Source organism: Meriones unguiculatus, chromosome 8 (genome assembly GCF_030254825.1).
Source record: "Meriones unguiculatus strain TT.TT164.6M chromosome 8, Bangor_MerUng_6.1, whole genome shotgun sequence".
Taxonomy (NCBI): domain Eukaryota; kingdom Metazoa; phylum Chordata; class Mammalia; order Rodentia; family Muridae; genus Meriones; species Meriones unguiculatus.
In genome coordinates this window covers 109,881,008-109,907,363 of record NC_083356.1, presented here as the reverse complement: position 1 = coordinate 109,907,363, position 26,356 = coordinate 109,881,008, and the positions used below count along the sequence as shown (strand labels likewise).

General features: G+C 43.4%; 1 protein-coding gene across 1 annotated transcript in view; it reads left to right on the top strand.

The window, feature by feature from the left end:
- Fam171b (family with sequence similarity 171 member B) overlaps positions 1-26,356 on the top strand; it is a 56,612-nt gene that overhangs the window by 22,675 nt on the left and 7,581 nt on the right. The window contains exons 2-6 of the mRNA XM_060390383.1: positions 15,134-15,367; positions 16,887-16,979; positions 19,598-19,756; positions 21,690-21,860; positions 24,862-24,978. Of these exons, the coding sequence (XP_060246366.1) occupies positions 15,134-15,367; positions 16,887-16,979; positions 19,598-19,756; positions 21,690-21,860; positions 24,862-24,978 (774 nt within the window). The remainder of the gene's footprint in view (positions 1-15,133; positions 15,368-16,886; positions 16,980-19,597; positions 19,757-21,689; positions 21,861-24,861; positions 24,979-26,356) is intronic.

Genomic DNA, 26,356 nt, shown 5'->3' with positions numbered 1-26,356 from the left:
ACGGAGGGAGTTTAGCTGGCGCCCAGCGCTGAGGCGCTACCTGCGGACTCTCCTTCCGCGCAGCTCTCCTTCCGCGCAGCGTGTACGTTCTGTTTGCTTGTGTCATGTCTGCTCTGTCCTTTACAGTCTTTCTCTTTTCACTGAAAAGAGTAACTTAACAAATGGGTATAGTGCTTGTAATTAATTCCACACCCGCATCTCTTTCATGCTGTGAGTTCATATTGGCTAAGGTTTTAGGCAGGTCAGGTTCTCCTGGTACCTGAGTTTTTCTTGGCTACCCAGTACTCCTTTGAGATGGCAGATTATGAGGAAATCCTGCATTTTCCTAAGGTTTGAATAACTTAGACACGGAGCCTTGGAGAAAATGCTGAGACCCATTCCATTTAAAGCTAACTATTCTTCCAGCTTGACGGTTTCATCTGGTGAAATGGAATGCCGACAGGAGGTTTAAGCCATTTTAAAAGATGCTCTGCATGAAGCATGCACTGGGCTGTTTCTAAGCTCCACGTGCTGGTCGTTGATTTCAACATCCTTTGCATGGAGACTTCTTCAGGAAGGGAGATCGGTCTTAGCAAGCCATTTCTGATTTTTTTTTTTTTCTGTAAAGTGTATGAATGACCCAGCAGAACTGCAAAGCACCGAAGGACGCCAATGAAGCTCTTGTTCTCTATCTATTGTCTGTGTCTTTAATTTTCCCAGTAAGGGTTTCCTCAGCCCACAAAAGGGATGTTGTGAACGACAAAAGCAAACAAGAGCGTAGGGAGGGAAAGATAAGTTATCAGAACACACGCCGGTTTTTAAAGCTTTATTGAACATTCCCTTTTATGCTAGCTCCCTGGGGAGGCACGCACAGATACACTGATATAGTAAAATAAGATAGAAATAGTCTCCTGCTGAAAGTGTAAATTGGTTCTGCATTCTGGAAAGCATTTTAGCAATTTATGTCAAGCAGCTCTGAAGTATCCATACCTTTGGCCTATTATTTCTCTTCCCAAGAAGTAAAGGAAGGCTCAGACACAGGTGCTTAGATTTAGTTAACGCGTTGTTTGCAAATGTGAGAGACTGGAGAGGACTAACCATGCTGTAAGGGGGTATCCCAACAGGCGGTGGCACTTCTGCAGTCACACGATGCTAACTCGAAGGATGTCGGACACCATGGACTTCGGCTCACCGTGAGGTCTTAGAAACACCGCATCATCTCATTGACTAGGAGTAGGTTTACTTCTGTTCCTCCTTCCGTGAACACTTAACTGTAGTGAATCAGATCCTGAGTGCCTGAGGTTGTTGAGGTGGTCAATGGGAACAGTTCTGTGGGTTTCTTTCTGATCTGTTCCATCCTTATGCAAGCACACACACACACACACACACACACACACACACACACACTGCAATCTAAGCTCTGTCAATCTATATTACTCAGTATGTTTTTATACTCAGTACTGAGTATAAATCAAGTTACTTCTGGGAACTAAAACAAGAAAAAAGTATTTTCCATTAGATTTTTCTAAATTCCAAATATTTTATGAAGATTGTATTTTTAAAGAGCAATGAAATGAATTGGATGAAAGTACAGAGAATCACTTTTAATATGGTTAGACAGAGAGGGGAACGACAGAAAACATCAGGAACGAGTGGCTAAGTCCCCCCTTCCCCAGCAACCTAGCAGTGGTCATCAGACCTGATGCCGCCAGGTCGCCTTTATCTTTATCAGTGAACTGTCACTGTTGTTCTGGGGTGCTCACTTCTGCAAGAGTTCACAGCAGAGGAGCCATGAACAACTGATGGAATATTAAAAAAAAACCAAAGTCGTGTAACTTAATTTTCATTGTTATATTAAAAGAACAATTAAATATGAACTGTGAGAAGATGGCTTGGAGTCAGATCGGATGCTCTGGATAAACCCGATGGCCTGTCTGGCTCAGCGGTTCTCAGCCTTGCTTGCACTTTAAAAACATGGTGGACCCTTTGAAAACAAGAGTAAAATGTGTAAAATAAGAGTATTTATTAGAAAGAAGAAAAAAGAGAGTATTTATTAACAAATGCAGTAAATTTCGCTGGTCCCATGCCAATGATTCTGATAAATTTGGACTGGAATAGACCCAAAGCACACAAACATCATTTCTCCAGGTGAGTCTGATTTTCATCAGTTGAGAGCTGCTATGGTGGGTGAAGAGTTAAGTATTTTGGAAATGGTGACACCAATAACATGCTACACAAATGTATACTCTCGTTCAGTACAAAGTCATGTTTGCGTTTGTTTGCACATGCACGCATGTGGGCACGCATGTGGAGTCCACATTGGATGTCTTCCTCAGTTGCTCAGAATAGCCTGATGTGAGCGGTCAGCCCTGCCACCTGAAGCCGTGGAGAAGTCCTGGCCCATGTCGACACTGAGGACAATGGCCATGCAGCATCTAGGGTCTGTGTCAATGTCCATGGTCATATTACCACCAAAGGCCATGCCTAGGATAATGTTGATGTCCAAGAGCTGTGCAGACCTGGCCCCGCCCGTGGCGCTCAGGAGAGCTGGCCCTGCCCCTCACTGGCTGTGGCACTCAGGAGAGCTGGCCCTGCCCCTCACTGGCTGTGGCACTCAGGAGAGCTGGCCCTGCCCCTCACTGGCTATGGCGCTCAGAAGAGCTGTTCCTCTCTGCACCAGGCCTGGGTAGCACTGTAGAGCTGGCCCTGCTGACGTGGGTGCTGGTGAGCCCCAGGGAACGAGAAGGGGAGAGCTGACCCTGCCCCTTGCTGGCATTGGGTGAGCTAAATGGGAAAGTCCTGGAGAGCTTACCCTGGTGGTATGGGTGGGGAGAGCTGGCAGGCTGACCAACCCAGCTACTACCAGGCCCAGATCCAGGGCTTTGAGTTGGCCCAGCCCAAAAGTCTACCTCATCTAGACTGCTGGAGCATGTGAAAGGGCCATCTTTGGATCTTGCAGATCCAAAGCTGCAGGATCTCCATGACACACACAGGCAACAACAGGGTATCTGAGAGGAGTCCAGTGAGGATCCAGCATTGATAGTGCAGCAGGAGCCAGAGGCTTCGAACCAGACTAAGGACTCTTTGCAGTGAACATTTGCAAGTAAAGACGTGTGGACAATGGCTGGACTCGGTAGCACACACCTGTAATCCCAGCACTCTGGGAGGCAGAGGCAGGTGGATCTCTGTGAGTTCAAGGCCAGCCTGGTCTACAAAAGGAGTCCAAGACAGCCAAAGCTACACAGAGAAACAAAATAAACAAACAAAAAAACCTCCAGATGTGTGGACAAAAGGATATAAGACGGGACACACTGTGACACACTACAGCTTCCACAACAAGATTTTGTTTTGATTTGGGTTTTTTGTTTTGTCTTGTTTTACTTTTATTTTATTATTTTTTGATCTTTCTTTCCTTCTCTCTTTCTTTCTTTCTTTGGAGGGTTAAGTTGCAAGGGCTGAGGGTGGATATAAGGGGACAGGAGATGAATGGTATTGGGAAAACATGATGTGAAATTCACAAAGAACCAATTAGAAGTTAAAAAAAGAAAAAAGTTCATACATGACTGATTTCTTGCTTTAATATTGTTAACCAGAATAATTTAATTGTGCAGATCACTGAACACTGAAACATTGTGTCTCTACTTTCTTCCACATTATTATTGTTTCTAAATAGTAAGCACACGTATTTAAAGATAACTGTTTCTTTGTCTCTTTTTCAGTGGACAGAATACATCTTGCATATAGCAGGTGCTTAACAAGCAGGGAGCATGAAGGTGGCACAAACAGAGTTTCCTAAACTTCCTGACTCATAACTTACTTGATGCCTTAGTGAACTCTTTTTGTGGCCACACAACTTAATTTTTTTTTTTTTCATCTTATATATTCTGTATCTGGAGTCCATTTGAATATTAACTGTGTTATTTTTATACACTTTTTAAGCCTTAACTCGCCATTGATTTACCAGTTTAACGTTTCCTGGGGTTTCTTTTCCACTGGGGGGGGGTACCACAGCTCCCCCCTAACCCCGACCCCTTTGTTTGACTTGCGTCGTCTGATACTCAGTATTGTAGCTTTTCGTCTGCATGTTAACTACCCTGTAAATACGATGTTCCAATACTGTTAACATCCTTTGCTTTTTTTTTCCCCCTCTATGGGACCTCCAGGCCACCGTATTTAGAAATAGTTACCTTATTAAAAAAGAGAAAACGGTCTGTTGGCTTCTCAGTCTGCATCTTGGTGGCAGGGAGGCAAGGGCAGGTGGCCCTTGTCAGGAGAGAAGCTTATGCTCTATTTAAAGAAGGGAGTGGAGCCAAACCACTCAAACGTGGGAGAGGAACACTTCCGGGGGCTGGGGGCGAGAGACAAGGGTTGCAACCCCTCTGCTCTTTTTATTTCTCTGATGTGAAGAATAAACCGTACCTACACCCGGGAAGTGGCTGCGTACAGAGTGCTTGGTGCTGTGTCGGGGGTGGGGGGTGTGTGGAGAGCAGGCTGGGTCACCTTTGCACCACTCTGCCCCAGGCCTGCTTTAGACTCTTTGTCACCGTGACAAATAACCAGGTTGGGGCCGGGTCGGACTGCTCTTGGCTTACAATATCACTCCATTGGCTCTTGGTATCACTCCATTGGCTCTCAGGCCTGAGGCTTGACCGTCAAGGAGAGAGGGCCGGGAAGCCGGAAGATGGTCAGCCTGTGGCAGCCAGGATGCAGAGAGAGGGAAAGGATGGAGGCGAGACACGCCCTCTTTTGTTTCTAGGTCTGCACAACTTAATTTTTAATAAAACTAATCAGCTGAAAAAAATACATATTTGCTAGTTATGTAATGAGGTAGATAGGTTTATTAGGCACTTCACACAGTTTTATAACACTTTACACAGTCTGTGATAAGACTGAACACTGACCCTCACATTTCCTGCTCACATTTTGGAAAGATTAGGGCTTCTGTTGCTGTCATAAATACCATGATCACAAACAGCTTTGGGAAGAAAAGGTTTATTTCTTTTCAGAATTCTCAGGTCATACTTCATCATAATTCTCAGGTCACTGAGGTGGGTCAGGGGAGGAACTCAAGGCAGGAACCTGGAGGAAAGAACTGAAGCTGAAGCCGCGCTCACTTCTTGCTCCTCTTGGCTTGCTGTGTTTGCTTTCTTATGCAACTCAGGATTTCCCACTCAGAGTTGGTAGCAGCCACAGTGGGCTGGGCACTCCCACATCAACCATTCATCAACCAAGACAACACCCTACAGGCATGCCACAGGCCATGGTGGGGGTGCTTTCCCCACTGAAGTTCCCTCTTTCCAAATGACTTAAGCTTGTTTCAAGTTGACATAAACTAGCCAGCACACAGTTCAAGTGAATGCAGTCTTTGCTACCTGTCAGAGCAGTCACCGGAACCTGAGTGTCACAGAATGGCAAGGTAACTGAGTTTAGAGACAAGAGGATGGAATGTTAAGACTGCAAACTCGTGTGTGGTGCCCAGTGTGCAATTGTGTGGTTGTGCTTATATGGACAAAAAAAAATATTTTCTGGACCGCCTATGAATATTTTATCATTTTGCTAAGTTTTGCACATTATTTGAGAGCAATGGCTTCAGATCAGCTTCTAGGGGTTTTGTTTTAGGAATAGCACATTGTTCCGCAAATCACTGAGGAAAGACACCAGACTCAGGTAGTATGTAAAAGCAAAGAGCGTTTATTTTGCAGGAGTTACCAGCATGCTGGGATCACCATCAAGGCAAAATGGTGACCCAGAAGTGAACACAGAGGCTCATTTTATAGACAGTTAGGAGGTTTGTGCGGTATTTCCTAAACTTAATTGGTAAGGAATGACATAGAGGTACGAGGGGAGTCAGGATTGGCTGATTGTTTAGGGATTTTCCCTAGTTAATAGGGCTGGCTGCACTTTACTTTGGAAATATAGCTTTTGGTCAGCCTGACCTGTCAGCTGATTGGTTGCCCTCAGGTTGTGGCTTTTCCAGGAATTCAGGCCTAGTCAGACAAAGAGGAGAAAAAAAACCCAAAAACCTGTTATGGTGTCAGATTAGCCAAACAGATAGACATTAAATCTGCCCCAGCTTGTTCAGAATAGATCAGGGCATCTGGGATGGGCTGCCGGTAGACCCCTCAGCTATGTGACCTTGACTGGGGTGGGCTAGTGTTCTTGGAGGCTACATAACCCTGATTAGAATTGGCTGACTCCTTGGAATTAAGTCCTCTCAACAGGATGCATTTACTGATTTTAGCCGTGTGATTCACTTTGAATATTCTATTGCTGCATTTTAAGAGAGAAAACTGCTCCTATCCTTCCTTCTCAGCACCAAGCCATTGTAAAGCCATTAAAAATTGGGAGTTTACAAAAGGAGCACTTAAACAAACTCAAAGCACTGTGCTCAGTGAATTCTGTAAAGACCGGAGTCTTGGATGGTGAGATTGAAGCTTTTTACATTTCATTATTTTAAAGCCTCAGTGAGTTTGGAGCTTGTGTGCTGCATACCATTGACTAAGACGTTTTCTTTCAGAGGCGGCAAGGACTGAGGGCCAGAGACGATGACCACTGGGCAGGGTTCGACGATTCTTTTGGCAAGAGATAGAGTCCTCTGCCCTTCGCACAGGGAGCGCTGCCTTGCAAACGCTTCTTTGGGAATGGATAAATTCCAACTCCAGAAACTGGTTCTGCCTTAGTCTAGGCTTCCTGCCTTAGAGTTGTGTAAATAAAAATAGTAATGACATTTGATAGCTGCTATTTCAGGTCCTTTCGGGAAATTTTTGAGGAATTTTTGGGGGGCATTTTCAGTCTCAGACACAGTACTTTTCAAAATATCAACTATGTGCATGTCAGTCGACAGTTCTTGCACTGGCCTGGGAAACACAACATCTCCTCTGGTCTTTGTCCATCAGTTGTACCAAACTGGGTCTACTTAACAGCACCACATCACTAAACTTCAAAGAAAGCTGAGGCAGTCTGTGACCAACTCAAATGATTCACGCTTGATCAGTCCTCATGGGAACATTGTGTCCTGGTTAATGAATCTAACCTGATTGCTGCCGTTTGTTCATGAGAGGGAACATTGTGGTTTCCTGGAAGGCATTTTTGTCTTTCCCTTGTCTAATTTTACCAACATATTTGAAAGATATAAATAGACATATCAGTGCTATTGAAAGATCCCTGATGGATGACTTTTTTTTTTTTTAAATAACATAGATGTTCACACCTGGTTTATTTATATTAAAAGGGTGCGGATTAGAAACCAACACATCTTACAAGAAATAAATGATTAAACCTGACTCTGGTACATCGCTACCATGAGGTATTCTTGAGCTGTGAAAGCAAAGAGCTGCTAGTACATACACCTTGGATCTCAAGGGCTCATGATAAATAAGAAAAGAAAAGCTCATTTTAAAGTGGTTGAATTAGCAGTTGTATTTCTCATTGCTTCGACAAAGCGCCTGACTCTGGGTTCACAGTTTGAGGATAGACTCATCATGGTAGAGAAGGGGTGTGGCAGGGACAGCTGTGTGGACAGGACTACATGGGAAGGTTCCAGATAACCAGATGGAAGCTAGTCTGCTCTATCATCCTCAGATCACCCTGACTGACCCAACTTTACCAGGTAGACTCCAACCGCAGGGTTCCTATAAGCTTCTCAAGTATCTCCCTACACACGGGACCAAGTGTTCAAGCACAGGAGCTCACGGGAGGCAGCTGGTACTCAGACCATCATGCAAACAACATCCCAAATGATGCCGCTGACTTGACATTTCTTCTCCAGTACCGAAGACCGAACCTCAGGCCTGGTGCGTGACGTATGCTCTACCACTCCGCTGGATCTCCAGCCACATTATTTTTATGTGCTCGTGGAAAATTTCACACATGTGTACAGTGTGTCTTGGTCGTAACTGTCCATCACTGCCTGTCTTCAGGGCCTTCCCGCCAGGATCCCCACCTCACTTCTCTCCCAACTTCATGTGGATGATTCTTTCTTAAGTACCAGTTTATTAAGAAATTCAGATTAGGGTGAAAGAGATTTTTGGAGTAATTCTGTATTCAAAAAGCTCCCAAATTGTTACGATGAATTCTCTTTTCTCCTATCATTTACCCTATAGTCTCATTTTTTAATTTTGTTTCTCTCCTCCCCTTCTCTTCCCTCTCTTCCCCTTCCCTCCCCTTCTGTCTCTTTTCCTTTCCTTCCCTTCCCTTCCCTCTCCACAGCCAATAATAGTTTTATTGGATCTAATTCTGGGGCTTAAGCAATGAAAAGGTGGCTTTTCTATTTTACTGGATTTTTTTTCTTCTTAATTTAGTGCCTTTAAAAGAAGGCCACTAGTTGTCTGTTTGAAATGCTGTGGAAATTAAGTTGTGTAAGGCCTCTCCACTCATAAGTATACGTCCTTTCTCCTTCCAAGCTCCTTTGCTGTCCTCTGCTCCTTTCTAAACTTTCAGTTCTTGTTTCAAGTAAATATGGATATTGAACTCACATCCTGGAACAAAGGCTTGCAAAACTCTCCTGTTGGTGATTGTAATTGTGATTAAAAAAAAAAGTTTTCATCTTTGCTGTGGTAGGTTGTTTTACATTTAGGGGGTTCTGTCCTGATGCATTCTGAGTGAGCTTTCCAGGTTAAATGTTCTCAAGTGATGTCATATTAATTTTCAAAAGCATTGTCATTGTAGCAACGTACTCTTCCCTAACAACTGTGGGGTTAGGCTCAGAACTTCATACTCAGTACTGAAGTATTTACTACTGAAGTACTTAGTACTTAGTTACAATTAGATGGTGATTTCAGGGAACCCCTGATGAAGCCTACTGCTCCTTGCTTCTCTCAGGAGCTTGACCACCTCTGGTCTTCTCTGTTCTTCTTGCTCAGCAACGTTGCTTTCCCTGCTCTGCCCCTTTTCCAACCAGTGCATGTCCACACAGAAGCCCTTGCCAAGTTCCGTAAGAACATGAAGTTGTGTGGGACACTGTTGGTTACTAAGATACGTAGCTTTGTAGAGAGAATGTGGGAAAGCCAAGCAAACACCAGCAGATACTATGTGCTCTGGAACCTATCAAACAGAATCTAGACGGTGTGAAGAAAACATATATTTGAAAAAGCGGTGTTTGGCTTAAATTGAAAAGCGAATTGAAATTTTCATACGCAGAGTGAATGAAAAATTAAAAAAAAAGAAATAAAAAGGAAAGAACATGCCTGTTCCTGGGTTTCAGCACCAGATGAATTAAAAAAAAAAAGAGGAAGAGGAAAGGACATGACTGCATCTCGCTGTGGTGGAGGAGAAGGTTTATTGTAGATGTGAGGCAGAACATAGCCAGAAGCAGGGACATCTGGGAGAGTCCAGAGTGGACATGACCAGACTGAGCCAAGTCATGTGAGGAGAGGGGGAGAGGAGGGGCAGGGAGAGCCAGTGCAGCAACCAGGAGACCCAGAGGTACAAAGACAGCAGGCGCCAAAGTGCATGGATTGTAAAGGAAAGGGCAGCATGGGGAAGAGCAGCCCAGCCCCTGAGCAGAGGGCTCAGGGGAGGGTCCTGGGAATGCCAGCCAGGAGGGCCTCGAGGCAGGTGGGGACTGGGGGAAGCAGGGAGAACCTGGCCACCAGGTCTGATTTTGCTATGTTAAATAGGCATCTCAGCCATTTGTCTCAGGTTTGAAACCCAACACAGGTTTTATAAAAGTTGTCTGTCTTAGGGTCCCTACTGCTGTGATAAGAACACCATGACCAAAACAACTTGAGAAAACAGTTTGTTTGGCTTATGCTTCCACATTGCTGTTCATCATCAAAGTCAGGGCAGGGAACCTGGATGCAGGAGCTGAGGTAGAGGCCATGAAGGCTGCTGTTTACTGCTTGCTCTCCATGTCTTGCTTAGACTGCTTTCTTATGGAGCCCAGGACCATAAGCTCACGGTAGTCCCACCCACAAGGGACTGGGCCCTCCCACATCAATCGCAAAGGAAATGTCCTACAGGCTTGCTCAATCTAATGGAGGCATTTTCTCAGTCAAGGCTCCCTCCTCTCCATTGACTCTGGCTTGTGCCAAGTTGACATAAACCTATCCGGCATAGCGTGTATTTGGTCTTGGATAGTGACTAGCGACTGTTTATGTACAGCATCGAGGAGGATTCTGCAACCTTTTTTTTCTGTAAAATTCTTGATAGTAGGTATGTTAGCCTTCGCAATCCATATGACACACTGCTTTGCCGTGTAAGAAAGGTGCCCACGGATTCACAGGTGAATACGCTTGACTGCATTACAGGAAAACTTTTGTTGTGAAATCAGGCAGTGGGTCAGAAGTGGTGTGCAGGATGTGGTTCGCCACAACATGGTGGAGGAGCAGGTTAGAGGGAAACAGGTTGATAGGAAAGTGGAGGCAGAGGCCAGAGGATTTTGGATTTCAGCCTTGAGCTGGGAATCGATACCCTCTTTAATGAAACCAAGCCTGGTGTATCTCTCCTCAAAGCTATACCTCCACAGACATTTAAATGAGAGCCAGATGTTTTGTATTTATGTCTTAAGATAGTTGTATGCCCGGCTACAAATTGAGACGTCTCTGTGACTGAATATGAAATTTGTTCAAGTGGTATACAGAGAGTAAATGGGGCCTCTGAATGCCCCTGCTAAAGTCTGAGTTGGATCAGGAGCAGAAATCTGGCATCTTTGGAGTTCTTTCTATGACTGCTCGCTAGGAAGGGATCAAAAGATCAGATGCTAGAGGAAATCAAAGGATGCTTGACCAGGTCCTCCAGGGTCTCTGAACTCAAAATGTCAGCATGGTCCTTGTTTAAAATACCGGGGTGAACTGATTCCCAAATAGATATGCAAGCTACATCTGGGCTCCCTGTAGGAACTGTTAGCATATCAGCACTGAAGTAACTTCTGCTTATTTTCATTGAATGTAATGTTAGGTGCCATCGGAGCGTCTTTTGTCCGCTTCCGAAGAGCTTTTCCCCTCTGCCGTCAGAAATTCTGCAGTCTTTCCCTCACATGTTGTTTTTCCTCTAGCTAAACTTTCCCAAAGCTCTTTTAACGTTTTTATCTCCAGCACCAGTCCAGTCCTCATGTTCCTGGAAGTCAGCACTTGCTGAGCATTCATTGAATGAATTCATAGGGGTCAACATTTGTCCTTATTCAGAACAAACGTTTGTAAAATTGTATTTCTGTGCTCTTCATTGCTGCTTATTTTTCACTGAGGCATAATCTCCTAAAGTCTTCAGAATTTATTTCCTTATTTTGCTGTTCAGTTTCTGAAACCCTCTAATTTGGAGTTACATTTCTAGGAAAATGTGGCAGTATATCAAACGAAATTATTGTGGTTGCTTGCGGCGTCCTGGGGAAAAATGTAGGCTGGCTTTTCTGCCAGGAAATCTGGATCTTCTGCGGTGTCTGCTTTGCACAATTGTAACCTATATATTGGAAACAGCGCAATGAGATCGCCGGATTCTCTGCGAGCTTGTAAGATCTTTACCCCTCCCACATCAGGGTGTTGGTGTCACCCAAATACATACCCATAAGTATTTTTAAAAGTCCTTTCTAGAACCCAAGTTGCCCATCCCTGTAGAAGAGGAAACTGTTCTTTTAAAAGGACACTTCTTTATGCTGATTTAATACTCACTGGCTTTTAGTGACCCATATAACCTAGCACACACAGTAAGTAGTAGGCAGTAATCCCAGGGCCTAGCTCAGAAATATCTGTTTTATTTTAGGTTTTTTTTTTTTTTTTTTTGTACAGCATTTAAATTATATGTTTCCTAGTGCAGTTGAAATCGTTTGTTATTGGATGATTTTTAAACTAATGGTGACATATTGAAAAGAAGATTATGTGGGCATGGCATAATAATTATAATTACGTGACAGAGAAAATAATACACTCACAGAAAGCAGAATGAACAATGGGAAAAGTCGACAGATTATGGAGACAATTGCATTGCTTGCTGGAAATTGTATATACTTAAACAAGGATCTGCTTCAGGTAGTGGAAAGCCTGTTCGCTGGGCGCAGGGTCTGTGGGTGTGCAGTGCCTCTGGCTGCTCACGCTGGTGCCTTCTCAGCGGCCCAGCTGGCCAGAGCACCCTGCTAAGTCACGAGCAGGCGATTCTTCGTAACTGGTGCCTTCTGAATTGCTTTGACCAGACTTTTCAAGCAAAAGGATTTGCTTCTTTTTTGTTTTCTTCTTCTTCTTTTGCTGTAGGTTATGCTAGGGTAAGAGACAAACTATGTTCAGGGATTGGGAAAAGAGACCCCGAGATAACAAATGATTGTTTGTTCTCTTTAAGCACTGGTGAAGAGGAAACAGAGCAGTGAAGGTGATGAGGGTCACCGCTAAGGACAATGTGGGACAGAGGCCATGAGAGGTGATAGCAGAGGAGAGTGTGCTGGGCAGGTCTGCCTGCTCCCTAAGCTTGCAGCAGCTGTCGCCAGAGGAGGGGGGTACTGATGATAACCTTTCCCCCAAGTCTGTTTTCTGATCAAATTTGTCTTGTGTTCTTGGGGCGGGATTGTTTTAAGTCATCTTATCGGTGGAGCCCAGAGTTGGGTCATCTGGAGTCAGGGCTTTTTATCTTGCTGCCTGTTCTTTCACAAGCTTAGAGCAAATGGGGTTTTCACTTATTTTGTGACTTTCCTTTAGGATCATATCCACACATTGGAGTATTTTTATCCGAGAACTCTGAGAATTTTCAGACGGATGTTTGAAGCACACGCGTTAATGAAAACTCTCTTCAGGTCTTATTAGTACAGGCTAAGGAACTGCTTTAGGTGTATTTTGTTGGTACAAGTACATTATCAAATTTAAATAGGAAATTCCTTTAACTTTTGGTTTTACTGAGGTTTTGCTTTCTTTTTTTCCTTTTCTTGTATTTAATATTATTCTTCCTTTACTTTCTCTTACACAAAATGAAGTAGCCTGTTAATTACGTACATATATTTATAGTTGAAACAGTTAAGGTCTGTGCTGTAGAAGCAAGTTCCAAGACATTTGGCTATAACAAACGTAGGGGGTTCGTGGGAGAGATGATGCTGAAATCACGTGTGTCAGTCATAGTTCTTCTAGGATAGTTCAGCTCTAGAACCCTGAGCCTCCCTGTCTTTACCTCTGTTTAAGGTACTGGAGGTTTGACGTCAGTGGGTTTGGGGCCAATGGAGAAGAACCTCATGTCAACTCTACTTAGTCATCAGCTACATTCAGTGTAGTAACCCTCTGTGCCACGTGCATGGCAATAGTTTGCTTACACAAGATACAGTTCCCAATTAAGTGGAAGCCATCAGCCCAGGGGGCTTCAAACCCACACCAAGAACTGCAGGAAACTAAGGACAAAGCAGACAGACTGGTCATTAACACCAAATGGTCGTTAACACCAAAACATAGACAAGGCACATTATCCAGGCAGATGTGTAGTACTTCTGTGTTTAGAAATATATATATGAGTGTGTGTGTGTATATATGTATACATACATATGCATATATGTATGTATATATGTGTGTGTATGTATACATATATATGTATACATACATATATACACACACTCATATATATATATTTCTAAACACATATATACATGCATATGTGTGTGTGTAACAACAGTTGATGAAAAAAGGACCATGAGGTTGAAAGAAAGGAGGAGTACATCAGAAGATCTGGAGGGAAGAAAGGGAAAGGAGAAATGATGTAATTATGTTATACTATGAAAAGATAAATAAGTTTTAAAGAAGCCTTGATTTGAAGAGTGTGTCTGTGTGTGTGTGTGTGTGTGTGTGTGTGTGTGTGTGCGCACATGTTCAAGGGGGAACTTATTCTTTTTAGTTGGTATTAGGAGTTAAACTTCTCAACAGTGATTGCAATAATGTATTCTTTGAGATACTGTATTGTGATCTCTAAGCTCATATCTCGGCTCTGGGGAGGACCAGAGCGGCTTTGCTTTTCCATCTGCTGAACTGCCCCTTCCCAGGGTCAGAGTGATGGTTCACTAGTTCTGTTTGTTCTAAAATGATCCAAAACCAGTTAAGGTGTGGTTTTACAAAGTTGGAATAAACAGGCCTGATGGCAATTTGTTAGCCATCATGTGGCTTAGTTAACCTTAAGTAGGATTTTTCTTTTTGTGTGATGTGCTTTCTTGATAAAATGATGTTAAGCAAAAATGAACTTGATTTTGCAAATGTGGAGCATTGTCATCCTCAATGAGGTATTTATGAACGTATGGGAGTGGCGGGGGTGTGATTGTCCAGTTGCAGAATTTTTTTATTACTAAGAATCATCACAACCACAATGAAACTCTCTTGTGCATAATTAGTATACACTAATAAAAACACTTAAAAAAGATTTTCGTTAACTTTATCTCCTTACCTTAGAGTAATTACCACTCTCCCAGCGGCTGCAGCATTAGGACTTCAGGGCCACAGGCCTGTGGTCACACACATAAGGAATGGCGCTATGGGCACTGACCAACTCCAGAGCTCCTCACAGGAAAAAGAAAGCATCCTCCGCAAAGATGTTGTGTTACTTTCTCCCAGAGGCAGGTCCATGGTGCAAGCTTGTTTGTTTTGTCTTGTTTTGCCGGATATCATCAGGGGTAAATCTGATCATATCAGTCAGGATCTGTACCTGAGGGATGAGACCAGAGCGTTAAGGAGAGCCGGTTGTAATTCTCATGTCTTCACATTACATTAATATGAAATCTTATGTAGGTAAGGAAGGAAGTTTTTTTTTTTTTTTGAGAAAGATTTCTGTGTGACATTTCATGTAGTTGAAACACTAATGCATTTCCTGCCTTTTAGCTAACAGAAAAAAAATAAAGTAGCATGCCATAAATGAGTGTGTTTAATTAGTGTTAAAATTCTGTAAGTTGAAAGCAGACAAAGTAAAAATGTACTTTCCTCAAGAACGATTCACTGCTCTCCTTTTAAATGACAAAAATTAGAATAATGATACTGTGCCTTATTAATAATAAACATTCCAATTTATTTTGGTTTAGGAAGAATAATGAATTTGTTGACTGTTTTTACCTGTTTGCAGAGCCATTAATATGAACACCCTAAATGTAAAAAACGTTTTGCCTTGTTATTTGGAAGTACTGAACGACATTTTAGTGTGTAATGCCATACGTTCTAGGGCTTGACCTTATTCAGCTTCTGGTTTTTTGTTTTGTTGTTGTTTTTCTTCCCTCCAGTGTCTGTATTCATGCTAAAAGTCCAGGTGAATGACGTCATCAGTCGCCAGTACCTGAGTCAGGCAGTTGTGGAGGTATTTGTCAACTACACGAAGACAAATTCCACAGTAACTAGGAACAATGGAGCAGTATTGATAAAAGTGCCCTACCAATCAGGACTCAGCTTAACCATCATCGCTTACAAAGAGGGCTACGTCTTGACGCCTCTGCCGTGGAAGACCGGAAGGATGCCAAGTAAGTTCCTCAGTGGTGTTTTGCATTCACAGATGTAAACGATTTCTGCATCTGTTGGAGGAAAGTCTGTTGGGCTGAAAATGAGAATACCTGTAAGGAGGGCGTGTAACATGTTTAGAAGGAAAGGAACGTTGGTAGACAGCACAATTTGTCTGTTTGGGGTGCTGGAACAAAACACTGAAAGCTAGGTGGCTTGTGGGCAACAGAGACGTCACACTGTTCTGGAGGAGAGGAAGACCAAGACTGAAATGCTGGGGGGTTCACCTTCTGGTGAGAGCTTGCTCTCTGATTGGGAGAATGACTTCCCTTTTATAGATGTCACCTTCTTACTTTGTCCTCACCTGGAGGAAAGAGCTCTGTTGGCTCTTCTGAAGCGGCCTGATTCCACTGACGAAGCCTCTGCTGTCCTAACTTAGTTACTTTGAAAACAACGTCAGGTCTGAGTTCCGTCTCATGGAATGAGCCTTAGGTTCAGTAAAGTGGTTGGTTGGCCCTTTGATACTTGTGCCACCATTAAGCCAGGCCATCTCGCAGACATGGCGCTGCTGCTGGTCTTCGGGTTTGTAGCTGGGGCTTTGACGGTTACCCCTCTCCTCTACTAGTAGTATGTAGACCCACGGTCCAGCACCATGAGCCCTAGTCAGGAGGGGTCAAGCTTTGGGTCATCGGCTCCATTTCTCCAGGGTTGATGACGTAAGTATGTCAGCAACAGGACCTTTACCATTAGGATGCGAGGGTAACCGGTAGCCTTGGCGATTGCCTGTGGTGTTGGGGGAGGGGACCTAGGCGACCTCTTTGTGCGGTGACTCAGCAAGATGTAACCCACTCCTGACACTGAGGCTTCATTAGTGGAATGAGCTGTCTTCTTGCTGTGCTGTCTTTCCTGTCATGTGGTGATCTGTTCACATTTCCACAAAAATCTGGATTGTTTTAGGAAGCCTCTGCAGTAGTGGGTTTCCATGAGGTCCCTCCTCATAGCCCCTCTCCTTTACTCTCTCACCCCTCCCCATTTAATGCTCCCATTCTAGTTTCCCCGTCATCTCTTTATCACTGTGTTTCATTCCCCTGTCCTCGGAAGGCCCCATTCTTTGCCTTGAACCCTTCCTGGGTTCCTAGCCTCTGAGTATTGAAAAACGTACATATGTAATGCTCTAAACCTGACAGCCATATATAAAAGAGTGCATGCAATATTTGTCTTTTTGGCTCTGAGTTACTTCACTTGGGATAATTTTTTCCAGCTCCATCCGTCAGTTTACCCACAAATTTCATTTTTCTTAACAGCTGAATAATAATGTAACACTTTTTCATTAGCCATTCATCAGTTGGTGGTTATCTAAGCTGTTTCCAATTTATGGTTGTTATGAATATAATAATGAATGTGGATGAGCAAATATCTCTGAAGTAGGATGTATAGTCCTTTGGGTAGATCAAGAAGCTTTTGAGACACACTATGACAGAATGGGACCTGCCTCAGTTTCCCCTACAGTAAATATTTTGATTGTGTTGTCCTATTTCCCAGTATATTCTTCGGTTACGCTTTCACTGTTCCCGCAAAGCCAAGCAAACATCTGGCTCTTTGAAGATACTGTTTTGATTACTGGAAAACTAGCTGGTAAGTGTAACACTTCCTTAGTGAGGAAGTCCTAGGGTGATCTTTTTGTGAGAGGATCGGGTTGGTTGTAACGTGACAAAAGTCCACGCTAGGCATTGCTGCTAAGTTGAGCTAAACCAGTTCTTATCTTATTATAAAATCATGGTTTTGAGTATTGGCAATAGTTACCTTTCACGTGCACTCAACAGGGCACATATGATGTGAGGAAATAGGGGGAGTTCTTGTCTACCCTCCCCTCGTCTCATCTCTGCCTGTGAGACAGCACCTGAGCCAGTGACAGGGACAGAACACGTTTCCCACACCTTCGGACTAGGAAGTCTGCGCTGCTCCCACGTGTGCCTCCAGGTGAATCTGGCTGCTCATGTCGGAGAGGCTTGTGACTGGGGAGCTCGGGCCCCTCAAGGCAGCCATCCTTTGTGGCGCTTGTCCCTTGTATGTCTGAAAGAAAGAGTTTGAAAGCCCCCGTTTCCTCCGTGTGTCCTTTAATCGGCACACAGGAGAAACTCAGACAGACACGCATCACACAGTGCCTATATACAGTGCCTATATTGCTTGTTTGGTTTGTGTGGGTAAGTTAATGGTCAGCTCTAACATAGGGAGATGACTAAAAGGCAGGAAAGCCTCAGGAAAGAGTCAAGAGAGAGGCGTGGCCTAAAGAACCACTTGTGAAAGCTCACACTTGGAAGCCTATCTGTGCATTTCTGAAGGATTAAGTAAGAAAACTTATTAGTTCCCAAGTGAGAACTTGACTTTGGGGTTCATTAATCTTGGAGTGAGTTACTACGTAAGACTGTAGCCCCTTTTCCCTGGATGTTACAGCATTTGGTGCACATTTCGCTAGCATGTGGCAGAACATGGCCTGGAGCCATGCGTGGAGGTTGGAAAGTGAACAGGAGCCACATGGCTACACGCGTCCTGGCTTTAGCTGCTGGGGCTCGAATGAAGCTAGACCCAGATCTTCTGATGTTACAGCTCCCCATAAAATACCTACTTCTTAATGCTCACAAAATACCTGGTAAAGAAGACATTTGCTTATCATACTAGAAGTGTGATTGTATAATAGACGTGTGTGAATGTATTTGTGGACAATAGGACAGAAAGATTAGAACACTTCTCGAGGTAATGCAGATAATTTGCATGGGACGCATTTTTTTTTTTTACTTCTAAGAAATTTGTATCTTCAGCATAATTAAACCACATATTTAGAAATTTTTATTTTTTAGGTTATCATACAAAAATAGTACATTTCATCATGATATCTTCATATATAAAGGTCACATATTTTAACAGGGAATGTTTTAGGGAGTATTTTAAATGATCTGAAAATTGTTTTCTCAAATATCTTAATCGAACAATAATAACTATATAATTGTGTTATTTTACTCCAGTGTTTTGCAGGTATTATTTTTCTACCTTTATGCAAAAATCTTAGAAGTTGATTTTGAGAATTATTTTACATTATTCTTTCATTATCATACAAATCTTTAAAATTGATACATTTTCACCCTAATAATTCAAACGATTCCTTCTGTGATCTTTATCAGTGATCTCATCAAAGTTCAAGGCCAAAGGTAATATATTTAATAATTTATTATTTTAATTTTGGAATTGATCCGTGGCTTGTCAAACTGTGTTGGCTATAGAAACATCATCTTGTCACTGAGTTCTCAGTTGTCAAACATCAGAAGAGAATCAGCTCAGCACGGCTGACACGAAGTCATATGTATATGTCTGGAATCTGGCATCTGGAAGACTTTTAAAAATTATTGTGTGGCTCTCTGATGGAGAAACATACCTATTCCACTATGTGGCTAAATGTGCTGAGGACCGTTATTTTTTAACTTGCTGGAAACCCGTCCTAAACCAGCATAAGCCCAAAGGAAGCATTTTTCTTTGACAAAGTAGAGTCAACTTCAGGCACAATTTAATCGGAAGGACTGAAGTTGAAATAATTGAAAGACTTTTTTTTCTCTCTCTCTCCACTTCTCAGCTCTACCCTGTGAACACTGCCTCCATTTTCAAACAAGCTTCCGTTTGGGGTTACAAGATGGGACCCAGTGGGAGACAAAGCAAACCTTCTGTTGTGCACCCAGGCAGGCACCCCTGTGGGCTGTGCTTGGCACTAGGCCCCTGTTAAGCAAGGGCAGGAGGACTGTTTGGTCTTGGCCCGTTCTGACACACACCATCAAGTCCAGGCCTGGGGCACACAGACCTTGCCAGCTGAGGATGATCACTGTGTGCCCCTAACGAGATCTGAGAAAACCATGAAGGAATTCTGGGCAGCAGGGTCAAGCAGCTGGAGCCTGGAGGTGCTCTGTGACCCGAAAGTACACTGACACCTTTTCCCACAGCTTCCGCTGCACCTTCGGGTTCCTGCCATGCAGCCATGTGCACACCAGTGGCTCATTGGCGGCAGATTGGTGCTGTGGTGAAATAAAAGTGCTCATTATTTAAATCTGTAAGAGGAAGCTTCTTAGTTCTGAACTCAAAGTAACTACGTGAGATGTCGGTGGCACTCAGGATCGTTAGAACCACACTTTAGAAAACGCCCTGGCCGGCGATGCTGTCTTAGTGTGTGTATATTTTGTCCATTTGTTAATGTGATTTCCTTTGTCCAGATGCCAAATCTCAACCAAGTGTTCAGTTCTCAAAAGCCTTCATTAAACTTCCTGACAACCATCATATTAGCAACGTGACTGGCTATCTAACAGTTCTGCAACAGTTTTTAAAGGTGGACAATTTTCTCTATACGGCTGGAATCACTCTTAACAAACCAGGTATCTTCTGCATTTTAATTGTGTAATCACGTTTCTAAGAAACATCAGCACATACATTTTCTATCAAATACTGTTTATTTAGGTACATAATATTACGCATTTGATTTTCGTCTAAGGTTTGCGAAATACACCTTACTTTGAAGTATCTACTATTAAGTTGTTCATAAACAATTTCCTTTCATCCAAGACAGAATAATTAAGCTGCTGGTGGTGGCACGCTCTTTTAATCCCGGTACTCAGGACAGATGCAGGTGGATATCTGTGAGTTTGAGGCCAGCCTGGTCTACAGTGTGAGTTCCAGGACAGCCAGAGCTACACAGAGAAACCCTGTCTTAAAAAAGAAGCAAACAAAACCAAGGAAGAACATCTATACCAAAGTCTTTGGCATTCATTACGTCAAACTAATCATAATGATCTTTCATTTTAATTCACCAAATTTCATCTGAGCCAAAGCAAGTAAGAAAAAAAAAAATACAACAAGCTTTGATTGTTGTAAAACTTCTCAAAATAGTTCATTTAGAAACTTTTACTTAAATACGTGTCCTAGTTCGACTTTCTCTGCGGTCTTAGCGAACTGCTGAGGCGTGTCAGTGAAAGCATACCAGGAAAGGTATGCTGTTTAACTGGTCTCTGAGTTATGTTTGCCAAGTTTACAGAGCTGAGAGAGCTATCATTGTTTCTACTTAATGCTTTTTAGCTGCATAGAAGCTGATACCCCTTCCAGAGTGCACAGCTTTGATGTTAGGTTCTTATGATGTAAATGTTAAGGAATTAATTTTGCCTTTAATTAAAAACCATTTGTCACACCACTTCTGCTATTCTTTGTAAACCTAACTGAAACTCCACTGTCTAAAATTACCTCAGACAATCTGTAACGTTGAGTATTTCAGTTGTGTCAAATTTTTGGCTCACTTCGGTACATCTAGAAATGGGAGTAACGAGAGTGTATTATATAAACAATATATCTTGTAAGTTGTAACTGACGCTGCCAGTGTCCCGGCCTGAGGAGGCCCACCCTTCTGTCACAGCCTGCTTCCTGCTGCACACAGCAGTCACTGCTGGAGGACACTGCCTGGTCTACGCAGCAGGCTCCGTCCTTACCCGGGGCATGCAGGCGCTGACACACACACACTCCCGTTTCCTTGCTTTGGCTAGTGTGCTCGCAAGTCAGTTCCTGCTCAAATTATCCCAGAGCCTGCCTCTGGAAGAAGTCAGTCTGAGACTTCTGACAGTCTTCTAGATGTAAGCTAGAGGTCGTTCACGGGAGTGCTGGAACGCCGGTGTCACGGGTGAGCTCACTTGCAGCCTGGTGCCGCTGCTCACCAAGTGTGAGAGGCCATCAGTGCACCAAAGGCCTGGGCATCATATAAAAGCCACGTGCAGCCGGCAGGCCCTCTATGGTATCACACGGTTCTAGAGCCCCGTGAGTCTAAAGCTGTTTCGTTTCTTAAAAAGAAACTCAGGGTTAGGGTTTGGGGACTGGTGTGTGTGCTCTCACTGCAGCACGCCCACGGATGCCAGAAGACAACTCTTGGGCGCCAGCGTTCTCTCTCACACTTCACCCAGGATGCAGGTGAAGGCTCAGATTATTAGGCACAGCAAGAACGTCCACCCGCTGAGCCCTCTCACCGGCCTGGGCTTGGGTTTCCAACGCCGTTGGGTGGGACTCCAGTGCTCGTGAATAGATGGGGGGGGGCAGAACCACATCAGCGGAAGCTTAGGCCCATCTGCCAGTGTCACACTGTCAGCTAGCACTTACTTAGGAAATATTTTGAAATTATACTTTAGAAATCTTTAATAGGCATCCAACAGTATTTGTTAGGATGAAAAACAATAATGAAATAGAGCAAAATCGTTTTTGGAGACATAACACTTGTTATGTATATACAGCCTCTGTTTGTGTCTGATTTTGACAGATTGTACTCTCTCTTAGGCTTGGAAAACATCGAGTTGACCCCTCTTGCTGCCATATGTGTGAAAATATATTCTGGAGGAAAAGAATTAAAGGTGGATGGCTCCATCCATGTTTCTCTTCCTCTTCTACCCACAAACAGTGTAAACATGGGCGATCGACTACCTGCTTGGACGTTTGATATGAACACAGGTATGGTTGCTAAGCGACAATAGTCATTTTTCTTTCGGATATTTGGTTATCTCATTTTAGAGTTTGGCTCACATCTTTGCTAAGGACCACAAGTGGCCTCACTGGTCAGTGTGCTTGTGAGGGGAAATGATGCTAAAACATTGTCCTGGCTGCTTTTCCTATCGCTGTAATAAAATACCCTGACAAAAGCCGCTTAGGGGACAGGGCTCTGCTTTGGCTTACAGTCCGTCCTGGCTGGGAAGCTTCATCAGGGGAGGGGCTGAGGCTGCCTCCACAGTCGAGGAGCAGAGAGCGAGTGCGAGGAGGGCTGGTGCTCGGCTGCCTGTCCCGTTTTTCAGGGTCCTAGCCCAGTGCCTGGGGTGTCTTCCCAGCTCAATTAACCCCCTCAAGATGATTCCCCGCAGGCATGCCAGAGTCGCCCCACCTCCCAGGGTGATCCTAGAGCTCCTCAGGCTGACAATTGAGATTAACCATGGCCTGTGCTACGTGAAAACAGATCAACATTATTTACCCACATTGTCCTTTCTTCCTCTAACATTTTGAGGAAAAAAATATTTAATATTAAAAAATATTTCAAGAAATTTCAGTAGGTAATATGAACTTACTGAAGAGTTTGTTTAGACCATGAAAAATGAATGCTAATATCGTGACAGTCAGTTGCACAAGAGATGGAAGGAGTGATGACGCCCCTTTAAGCACCGGTTTTAGACATGGCTTTGCATGGCAGCTGGGGAGCCTTTGCTCTTTGCAGCCTGTTAGCTTTGTTCTGATTCCCATGTAAATACAGTAATAGTGTAAGTTTCTAAATTAACTAATAAATAGGTAGGTGCAGCAGGATGGCCTTGTGCAAAGCATGCTGCAGAGCTGGACAGGTCTGCGGGACTTGCTTTATCTTCGTTCCCACCCATTGCCTCTATGTTAACACCTTTCTGAGACCGGGTATTGAAATGCCTGACAGAAGGTTGTTGGAGCCACGGCTTCTGACTGTACACTTAGCCAGGCTGAAGACGCGTGGAAAAGCCAGATGAGCTTTCTCTGGCAGCCGCAGCACAATCCTTCAAGTGCTCTGCGCTGTAGAGCAGGATTTGTGCAAGAAGAATACACACATTTTACACAGGTTAGCTCACATGCTGATGTGGTATGGGATCCCAGTCTCTCCACGTCATCTGAGAACAGGGCATGGAGGGAAACCCGAGGGAGGTTAGTGTCGAGATGGGTAGGAAGGCCAAACCCACACAGTGTCCCCAGCGGAAGGAAAGCTGCACGTGTCTGTGTTCCTCAGGTCAGTGCGAACTACACAATTGATAGTGGTGGCCCACGACTGGGAGATTTGGGGTTAGGCAGGGAAAGGTGTTTATGTAAGCCTGCCAGCCCAGTGTGCCTCACAGAGTACATGAGAGAACGGAAGCAAAGAACCGATCCTACAGAGTCGTTCTTTGACCTCCATGTGAGGGATCTGCCACGCACATCACCCCCCCCACAGAAATGATGATGACGTTTAAAATTTGTAATTGATTTATCATATGTGCTATGTTAAACATAACTTAAACTAAAGGAACAGGGTTTCTCTACCTTGTTGTCAACTGTTTGGTCGATATTGCTGCGGATGATTGGGTCCATTTACTTCCGTATAACTGGTGGAATTAATCTGTATAGATACATCGTATTTACCCCCTCATCCACTGGCATCTAGGATGATTACATATCTTCTTGGCTATGGTAAACAATGCTCAGTAAACAAGAGACAAAGGGTACAAAACCAGTCGGGAGGAATTAGTGTTTAAGATAGCGGGACCACTTACCTGTAACAATTTCTGGTGTTTCAAGATCACTAGGGGAGTCCAGAGGCTCCATCCTATAAATGTGACTGATGTGTGTATAAGGTAATAGAAATGCTGTTTTACATTATACGTTGTTGTGAATATCTGGGAAATTCTACTGTATACGATAAATATGTGCAAATGTGTGAATTAAGGATAAAAATAATATAACCCATTTTACCTTTTATAGATAATAAGCCAAAATACTAATGTAGATGAAGCTTGTAAGTAGCTGTGTTAGCTACTTTACATAAAATTTTATCAAAGCTTTAGATTTTACTGAGTTTGTTTTACTATGGATAACAAAACCTCATTGGAGGAGACAACCTTTTTTAAAGTTAAGAGACAGTTCGAGCTTTTTGAGATTGAGTGTGAGGTCGTGTGGGCTGGATGAGGCATGTTTCCTGGGAGGGCACTGGTCTCCAAATGGGCCTTGAAGAGGCCTGTTATCTCCAGGCCTGCCTAGTCTTGGGACTGCTGCAATCTGGGTTCTACCCGCATCATTTCATCCTTTCTTCCTGGATCTCCCAACCCCATTCTCCACTGCAGCTAAGACTAGGTCAGGGCGTGCTTCCCAGTAACAGCAGCACGCCTGTGCTGAGCTGCTTTAATTTTGGATATCTTGGATGAAAATTGCATGTGAAATCTGATTCATTCATAGATTTAGCTCTGGGATAGAAAAGAAATAGTTGTGGAAAAACTATCAGTAGCGTAATAACAATAGTTCTTAAAGTGATAAGACAACAAAACAGTATTTAGCCACAATCTCAGGACAAGTGACAAATAGCTACCCGTCAATGAATTAGCATTTATTTATTTCTCTCTTGCTACATGTATGTTGCTGGAGATTGAACTCTTGGATCCAAGCACTGTACATCTGAGCTAGCCTTTAAATTAGAATTTTATTCCTCACATCCTCAAAAAGATATCTCAGGGGATATAAGCTGCATTTTGCTATATTGCTCTTATTTCCTTTGGTCATTCATGACAAATAATTCTCGTTATGTTCTTATGTATGTATTATACTATGAACATGATACTTTTATTTACCATTCTAGTTAGTTAGTGTCATGATATTTATAATTTCTGAAATGTTCTGCACTGTTTACATGACTACCAGCAAACTCCTTAGCTCTAAGGTATAAACCTGTAACTAACTGTTGTTTTACGGCATGCTTTAGGTGCGTGGGTGCATCATGGCTGGGGAACAGTCAAGGAGCATAACAGTCATTTGATTTGGACCTATGATGCACCACATTTGGGCTACTGGATAGCAGCGCCATTCCCGGGAGCTAGAGGTACTGTGAAAATGAGAGGGAATGGAAAGAGCAGTGCGCAGGGCAGGCGGGAGTGGACGCCCACCGGCCCCCGCGCAGCGAGACACTGCACCACATGGACAAAACCTGATATGGCTCCTCTTTTCCTTGTGCAAACGACCCCGGGATTAAACTCCCCGAACTCTACATCTCCTAGTGTCATGTCTGATGATTCTAGAGAGACTGAAGTTTGTTCAAGTATTTCCTAGTGTCTGTTTTCCTGAATAAATCTACCCAGACCAGTTAGGCTATAAGAAATGGGGACATTTTGAGTAACTTTTTTAGAAGGTGAAGACCATGTGTAGTTTACAGGACCCTGGGGAAGGCTGACGAGCCTGGGGAAGGCTACCATCTCTCCAGCCCAGAGACCGGACAAGAGCCTGCTTGCCTGTCTTTACCAGCTGGCTGTCACTGATCCAGGCCTTTCCAGTCTCTCCCCACACAGTGCCTGGTTTTCCTAAGGAGGAAGACACTGTGGATACAGTATAAATTATGTGGGAAACCTGAACCCAAGGCACCCCCACATTTAACCCAAGCAGCCCCCACATTTTTCACATTCAGTAAATTTCCCAAAAATAAAATAAAATAAATGGATTCAATTAATGAAATCTTCCTGAAAATAGTTGAGTGTAAGGGTACATGTCTTTAATCCTAGCACTTGGGAGGCAGAAGCAGGTATATCTCTGTGAGTTCAAGGCCAGTTTGATCTACAAAGCCAGTTTCAGAACAGCCTGAGCAATATAATGAGACCCTGTCTCCATAAAGCTGAAAAATGAGCAAACCAACCAACCAACCAACCAACCAGCTAACCAACTAAGCAACCAACCAGCCAACTAACCAACCAACCAACCAACCAACCAACCAAAAACAAACCCATAAACCCTTCCTGAACAGGGAAACATCATTTTACATGCTAGAGATTAGAGGCTAGGTTCTACCAACTTGGCCATCACTCTAACTCGGATTAAATAAGAATCCCATGCTTGTATTCTATATTTTGCTACTGTATAACTTGAGTTTCCATATTTACAGCTTTCTGCAACAACTTCCTTGATGCTCACTATAAGACTTGGAAGCAGGGCCGCACCTCTTAGGGTTTTATTTTTGTGGTGTCAGCAGATTGCAAGAGCAGGCTGTTGTGCTGCAGTCGTATCGTTTATTTGACTTTTAAATGCATGTGTATGAGTACTTGGGATTGTTGCTCTGCTCTTAGGCCTGGAATGGTTCAGTTCAACATATTTTCTTTTTTAATATTTTTTAAATTCATTACAATTTATTCACTTTGTATCCTAGCTGTAGCCCCCTCCCTTGTCTTCTTCCAATCCCACCCTCCCTCTCTCTTCTCCTCCCTGACCCTCCC